Raw genomic sequence first — 8,435 nt, 5'->3', positions numbered from 1 at the left:
TAATAGGTACATAGGGGGGCACGTATGCTCCAAAATGTCGAAGTACAGTAGACAAATTAAAAATAACTTATTTGTTGGAAAGACACTTGGAATATTTAAAACGTTAAAGCCGGTAATTCAGCTGCAGTCTAGACGCTGATGCCCTTTCGCTTCGTCAGACATTATCATCATTTACCCGGCGGAAATCTGCCTTTCTGGTTCCCTACGTTTGCAGAACTCATTGTGTATTCAATGAATAGCATGATTACGCAAGCGAATGTTGAAGGCTGAACTCAGAACTGTTTGAACAGTAGTAGTTCGTGCCCGCACCGCAGTGCAGCCTTCCCCTCCCACTGGTAAACAGCGAAGATGAGCACTGTCGGTGACAAATTTCGTATCGGCATCTTGACAGGTTAGCTATTATAATTATTTCTCTGGATCGTGTATGTGGTAGGCACGAATGCAATTCGCTTGAGACTGTCAGTGTGTGGTCTTGCAGATAATCATCATAATTCGGTAACCAAGGATGTTGTCGAAATATCTGCTTCCTGCGCAAATAAAGAATATAGCGTGAGGTGTTCTGCTTTTATCACAAATCAGCCATACATTTGTTTTAAGCATATACCCATTGCGGCTATAAAATGATCCCTGTAAAGAGCACGATATAACATTTGAAAAGTTTGCATCAGTATTCGGTTTTCGAGTAGAACTGTCTGCGATTATCGTGTAATAAACTAAACATGTGATTACCAACGTGTTCCAAGTGTTGTTATGTCCATTATCGAAGACAATCATGATTTTTTGGATCATTCTTCTTAAATTAATTTGCCCGGTTTAAAGTGTGTACACGTGTTTATAATACCTATTTTGGTAGATAAATTCATTTTTGTACCATTACAGAACAGGTTATAGCAAAAACGTACAAATAATATTTCACCCGCCCTGCCTCACAAAAACTTGCCTTCCACGAATCCCAAAAAATGGAAATATAACCGTCATGAGCAAGTAAGGTGTATACTTTATTTTTTCATAATTGTCAGTATCATCAGGTTTATTTCTGACGTTAAAACCAATGCCCCAAAAGCTGTACATCAGGTATCAGGCGCGACAAAATCAAAGTTTGCTGGAAGCAAGTAAAAGCTCTGAGCACTTTTTGTGTTAAGAGCAACATACTTTGTTTCAATCATTTACTAATCAAAACTGGACTGATTACCTTACGTTTCAGGAGCACACACATTAATATAGATGTAATAAGTTAGTAATATGCTTACAAAAATGTCTAAAGCTTAACAAAAATAAATATGCATTGAAATTGTTTACACAGCTCTAAGTGATAGCTTCATACATTAAGAAATAACTGTAGGAATAAACCATAGTGCGCCCTTTAGAACATCTTGTGTATGGCTCTTTAAGAAGTTAGACCTTGTGACAGTAATCTGAAAACAGTATGCTGCAGATATAAATGAGGTATACTGTCATTCAATCTGCTTGACAATCTGCTTATATTCCATAGAAGTGCCACTGAATGTGGAATCGTGTGCGTGTTTGTGTTGTTTTGCTCAAGAGAGAACTAAGACTGCTAGCAGATGCACCTACCACTCCAATTGCTGAAAAATCAATCACAAAGTTATTTTAATCAAAGTAGAAACATTTTGAGCTGAACTATTGGAGAGCTCTCTTGTATTTTCAGTAACTGTTGAGTCAGAACATAATATGCCCATGTTTCCATTTCTACAAGTTTTGTAACTGTGAACTTTGTGCCTTGTACTAAAGGGTTTCTGGTTATTTTTCACATAAATGGAGTATATTGAGTGAGTATTGTCATTACTCCTTGCAAGATTAAACAGCCAAGCAGTGGTCTAGTTTCTTACTTGATGTTACATTTGTAACTGTCTTCTTCTTGAGTAGTAGGATGTGCGGGACTAGTGCAGCAGGGGATACAACCCGTCGGCTTTGGACAATGACGTCACAAGTGGCCAATCGAGAAGCGATTCTTCTTAGTGTTGTAGCTCCCTTCAGTGGCTGATAAGTGTTTTTTGGCTTTTTAAAAAAAAAAATCTCACGAGATAGAATAAACAGATCCACTTTATTAAGCAATCAGTAAAAAAACGAAACTGAAACATAACAGCAAAAGCGAAAATGGTAAACTGCTCTCTGGCGGCTTGTGACGTCCTTGTCCAAAGCCGACGGGTTGTATCCCCTGCTGCACTAGACCCGGATGTGCTTACAATCTGCTGAGTCATAACAGTAGGCTACAGTAATTTGTAACTGATGTGGCAGTGGAAGCGTGTACAGGATACTGTTCAAGTGATATGGTCCAGCTCTCCATTCTGCTCTATCGTGTGCAAGCATCTTCATCTCGGAGTAACTACTGTGACCTACATCCTTCTGCATCTGCTTACTGTACGCATCTCTTGGTGTCACTATTTGATTTTTACCCCTCACACTTCACCCAGTACTAAGGTGATTCCTTGATGTCTCAGAAAGTGTCCTTTCAATCAATCCCTTCTTCTAGTGAGGTTGTGCCACAGAATTCTGGTCTCCCCAATTCTGTTCAGTACCTCATCATTAGTTATGTGATCTACCCATCTGAACTTCAGCATTCTTCCGTAGCACCACATTTCAAAAGCTTCTCTTCTCTTCTCTTCTCTTCTCTTCTTGTCAACTGTTTCTTGTCCATGTTTCACTTCTGCACATGGCTACACTCCATACAAATTCTTTCAGAAAAGATTTTCTGACACTTAAATATATAGCCTACTCGCCATTAGCAGATTTCTCTTGTTCAGAAATGCTTTTCTTGTCATTGCTGGTCTACATTTCATATCCTCTCTGTTTCAACCCTCATTAATTATTTTGCTGCTCCTATAGCAAAACTCATCTACTACTTTGTCTCATTTCATAGTCTAATTCCCTCAGCATCACCTGACTTAATTTGTCTACATTCCAGCTTTTGTTGATGTTCATCTTATATCTTCCTTTCAAGACACTATCAGTTCCATTCAACTGCTCTTCCAAGTCCTTTGCTATCTCTGACAGAATTACAGTGCTATGAGAGTTTCTATTTCGTCTCCTGGGACTTTGATTCCTACTCCTAATTTTTCTTTTCTTTCCTTTACTGTTTCCTCAATATACAAACTGAATAACATTGGGGACAGGCAGTAGCCCTGTCTCACTCCCTTTTCAACAACTGTTTCCCTTTCAAACAGAGTATTCCAATCAACATTGTCAAAAGCTTTCTCCAAGTGTACAAACACTATAAAAATATGTTTACCTGTCCTTAACTCATCTTCTGTGAGAATTTGTAGGGTCAGTATTGCCTCGCGTGTTCCTACCTTTCTCCGCAATGCAAACTGATCTCCTCCAAGGTTGGCTCCTACCAGTTATCCATTCTTCTGTAAAGAATTTGTGTTAGTATTTTGCAGCCACGATTTATTAAACCAGTACTTTGGTGATTTTTCACACCTGTCAGCACCTGCTTTCTTTGGAATTGAAATTATTATATTCTTCCGGAAGTCTGAGGGTATTTCACCTGTCTCATACATCTTACTCACCAGGTGCAAAAGTTCTGTCGTGGCTGGCTCTCCCAAGGTTATCAGTATTTCTAACAGAATGTTATCTACGCCTGGGACCTTGTTTCGACTTGGGTCTTGCAGTGCTCTGTTGAATTCTTCAAGAAGTATTATATCTCCCTTCTCATCTTGAGCTATGTCATCTTCCATTTCCATAATATTTCTCTCAAGTACATCTTCCTTGTATAGACCCTCTATATACCCTTTCTGCTTTCCCTTATTTGCTTAGGTCTGCTTTTCCATCTGAGCCCTTGATATTCATACAGATGCTTCTCTCTTCTCCAAAGATCTCTCTAATTTTCCTGTAGATGGCATCTGTCTTTCCCCTTGTGATATGTGCTTCTAAATCCATACATTTGTTGTCTAGCCATTCCTGCTTAGTCATTTTGCACTTCCTGTCAATCTCATTTTTAGATGTTTTTATTCCCTTTCACCTGCTTCACTTACTGCATTTTCATATTTTCTCTTTTATCAATTAAATTCAGTATCTCTTGTGTTACCCAAGGATTTCTACTAGCCCTTATCTTATTACCTACTTGGTCCTCTGATGCCTTCACTATTTCATCTCTTTCAGAGCTACCCATTCTTCATCTACTGTATTCTTTTCCTTGTTCTTGTCGGTTGTTCCATAATGCTCCCTCTGAAACTTTCTACAACCTCTGGTTCCTTCAGTTTTTGCAGATCCCATCTCCTTAAATTCCTACCTTTTTGCAGTTTCTTCAGTTTTAGTCTACGGTTCATAATGAGTAAATTGTTGTCAAGAGTCCACATCTGCCCCTGGAAATGTCTTGCAATTTAAAATCTGGTTCCAAAATCTCTCCTCGAAATAATTCAGAGGCAGATTTTTTCATTACAAGCAACGTTTGTTTAGACAGTTCAGTAAGAATTAATATTGATTAGTAACCTGAGATTTCAGTTGTATCACATTTTTGTAGACTGGGGCTTATTATTTACTCGTCCGTAGACTATTCAACACATCAGTATCGAACATGTCAGACTAGTTACAGAAATTATAAATACAGATATAACAAGAACTCAGCCATTTCCTTTTCAGTGGAATCATCCCAGCATTAACATTAGTAATTTGGCAAAACTGTGAAAAACCCAAGTCAGGATTGTTGGATCATTCTTGAACCCTGCTGCTTCTGAGTGCAAGTCCAGTGCGTTTACACTGGCTTAACCACCTTGCTCGGTACATGAATGGAAAGGAAATCACATAGTCTGCAAGGAGAGTACATCATGCTCAAGAAGTCAAGTAAAAAATGTAATTTACATATAATACACTTCCGAAAAATGTAAACACATGAACACACAACTGCTGGAAAGTATAATACATGATGACCTGCCAACATCATACCCTTGACAACTAATCTACTACCAGATCCTCTGAGGAAGTGTTTTGCACTGAACCTCAAACAGAGAAAATCAGAATCCAACAGTAGAAGCTTTCTTGTACAGCATAGATAGTAAATCTGTTAACAGACTAAAAACTAAGGAAATAAATGAGGGTTAGTATTTCTGTAAGCTGACGTAATCATTTACCCTGTAAAAACACTTCTCAATAAGAAATGGTTTTAACTTTGCTCTAAATCCAGTTCCTTCTCCAATCACTTTTTGTATTTTGGCAGTGCATTATGCAGCAAAGTATGAAACTCCCTGACAGATTAAAACTGTGTGCTGAACTAAGACTCGAACTTAGGACCTTTGCCTTTTGTGGTCAAGTGCTCTACCAACTGACCTGTCACGACCCATCCTCACAGCTTTACTTCTGCCAATAACCCGTCTCCTACCTTCGAACTTCACAGAAACTTGAAAGACTAGCACTCCTGAAAGAAAGGATATTGTGGAGATATGGCCTAGCCAGTCTGGGAGGTGTTTGCAGACTGTCCAGCACACAGTTTTAATACGCCAGGAAGTTTCGCATCAGCACCCACTCCACTGCAAAGTGAAAATCTCATTCTGAGCACCAAAGTAGCTCACAAGTCTTTGAACATGCACTTGTATATGTATAGGGAGGATACTGTACATGCACACGACTTTTGAAATAGGAGCTTCCAGTAAGCCCTCGAAGAACTATGTGACAAGATTTGAATAACACTTTTCTGTAACGCAATAATTTCATTGAAACAACTATTAGTTTTATCCCAAAAAACTGTGCCTTAACCTACCAGGGACTGGAAGTAACCAAATAAAGCCATTCTGGCACCTGATGATCACACTTTATAGATGATTATCAGAGCAAAACATGCAGGACTGAGTGTGGTTACATGATCTTTATGGTTTGATTCTTGATCAACATACACTGAGGTGACAAAAGTCGTGGGATACCTCCTAATATCATTCAGACCCTTCTTTTGCCAGGCATAGTGCAATAACTTAACATAGCACAGACTCAACAAGTTGTTGGAAGTCTCCTGCAGAAATATTGAGCTGCACTGCCTCTATAGTCTTCCATAATTGCAAAAGTGTTGCCAGTGCAGGATTTTGTGCATAAACTGACCTCTTGATTATGTCCCATAAGTGTTTGATGAGATTCATGGCGGGCCATCTGGATGGCCAGATCGTTCGATCAGATTGTCCAGAATGTTCTTCAAACCAACCACGAACAATTTTGGCCTGGTGACATGGTGCATTGTCATCCATAAAAATTCAGTTGTCATTTGGGAACATGATTGGCTGCAAATAGTCTCCAAAATGATCAGTTGGCCCAGAAAATCCCGTCCGTACCATGTAAACACAGGCCACACCATTATGGAGCCACAACAAGCTTGCACAGTGCCTTGTTGGTAACTTGCATCCACGGCTTCGTGGGGTCTGCGCCACACTTGAACCCTACCATCAGCTCTCACCAACTGATATGAGACTCGTGATCGAGTCACAGTTTTCTAGTTATCTAGGGTCAAACTGATATGGTCATGGGCCCAGGAGAGGCGATGTATAGGAGGATACTGAACATGCACACAACTTTTGAAATAGGAGCTTCCAGTAAGCCCTCTAAGAATTATGTGTCAAGATTTGAATAACACTTTTATATAACTCAGTAATTTCATTGCGACAACTATTAGTTTTATCCCAAGAAACAGTGCCTTAAGCTACCAGGGACTGGAAGTAACCAAAGAAAGCCATGCTGGCACCTCATGTCAGTCATCTGCTGCTTGAAGCTCATGAATATCATATTTCACCACACTGTCCTAACTGATACATTCATCGTACGTCCCACATTGATTACTGTAGTTATATCACGCAGCGGTAGGAGAACACACATACAAAAGATATTAAAATTTGCCAGCTTTTGTAGCCCATGGCTCCCTGTGGCAGAAGGGTTGAAGGGGAAGGACGCAGGATGAAGGAAAAGGACTGGGAAGGCTTAGGAAAAGTGGTAGAGTTCAGAAAAGTTGCCCAGAACTGCCAGGAGGAGGAGCCACTGGCTTTGAAAGCTTGCAGATTTTAATACCTTTTATACGTGTGTTCTCCCGCCACTACTTGGTGAGTAGTTTTTTTTTTAATCCATTCACTTATGTTACATTTAAAAAAAATTGATTATTAGTGTTGCTTGTCTGTAAGCACTGGCAACTCTATGCAAATACCGCTGCTCTCAGTCAGTAAGTGATCGTCGACCACTGAATTGTCTGTGATGAGAAGTAATGTCTGAAATTTGGTATTGTTGGCACACTTTTGACACTGTGGATCTCAGAAAAGGACAAGTATTTGTTGATCACTGTTGTTAATAGTTCTAAAATTGCAAAAACAATGGCCTTCTGGACAGTACGTAATATATCTACCATCAAGACACACTGAAGGTTCGTAAGCTCTCACAACCCCCCCCCCCCCTCCCACCCCCCCCTCTCAACGTCCCTGTCAGTTTTCTAGCTGGTTTGATAAGGCCAACCATGACTTCCTCTCTTGTGTCAGCTTGTTTATTTCAGAGTAGAACATAACCCAACGTCTTGAAATACTATATTTGCTGGATGTATTCCAGTCTCTGTCTTCTATAGTTTTATCTTTCACAGCACCCCATAGTTCCATGAAAGTTTTACCCTGATGTCTGAATAAATGTCTTATCATTCAGCACCTCATTTTTCCAGTGGTTTTTACTGGCTCATTTCCTCACCAGTTCTCTGGAGAGCTTCATTATTTCTGGTCTTCAGTCCAATTCATTGCCAGCATCCGTCTGCAACACCACATCTTAAATTCTCTTTTGTGGTTTTCCCACAGTCCATTACTCACTTCCATACACTGCTGTGCTCCAGATATATCTTCTTAGAAATTCCTTCCTCAAATTTATGCCTACATTTTGTTGAAAGTATTCTACTTTTAGTGAGAAAAGCCCCCTTTTTCTTGTGGTACTCTGCTTCTTATACCCAAATTGCTTCCTCTGCCACACATTATCTTGCTTCCAAGCTAGCAGAATTCTTTCTCTTTGTCTACTTCATGTCTCCAGTTCTGATAACTTCATCATTAATCTCATTTCTGCTACTTGTTATTTTAGTCTTCCTTTAGTGTAATCCATATTCTCTGCTGATTAGACTATTCATTCCATTGAACAGGTTCCATAAGTTTTCTTCGCCTTCACTGTGGGTAGCTATGTCATTGGCAAATCTTCTTATTAATTTTCTTTTACTGTGAATTTTAATCCCATTCCTGCATCTTTTATTTTGTTTTTGTCATTGCTTCTTTGATTTACTATTTGAACAGTAGGAGAAAGACTACATCCCTGTCTTAAAACCCTTTCCAATCTGAGCACTTTGCTCTTCGCCTTCTATTCTCATTGTTACCTCTTGGTTCTTGTGCAAAGTTTATATTATCTGACTTTCCCTATAGCTTAAATCTATTTTCTGAGAGTTTTGAACACCTTTCGCCACTTTATATTTTCGAATGTTCTTTTAA

General features: G+C 39.3%; 1 protein-coding gene across 1 annotated transcript in view; it reads left to right on the top strand.

Annotated features, from left to right (window-relative positions):
* The first annotated feature begins 235 nt into the window (after positions 1-235).
* The window catches only part of LOC126424873 (gephyrin), a 118,527-nt gene continuing 110,327 nt past the window's right edge, over positions 236-8,435 (top strand). Inside the window, exon 1 of the mRNA XM_050087700.1 lies at positions 236-391. Within this exon, the coding sequence (XP_049943657.1) occupies positions 349-391 (43 nt within the window). The 5' untranslated portion in view covers positions 236-348. The remainder of the gene's footprint in view (positions 392-8,435) is intronic.

The sequence above is a fragment of the Schistocerca serialis genome, chromosome 10, assembly GCF_023864345.2.
Source record: "Schistocerca serialis cubense isolate TAMUIC-IGC-003099 chromosome 10, iqSchSeri2.2, whole genome shotgun sequence".
Classification (NCBI taxonomy): Eukaryota; Metazoa; Arthropoda; class Insecta; order Orthoptera; family Acrididae; genus Schistocerca; species Schistocerca serialis.
This window is presented reverse-complemented; position numbering and strand designations above follow the sequence as displayed.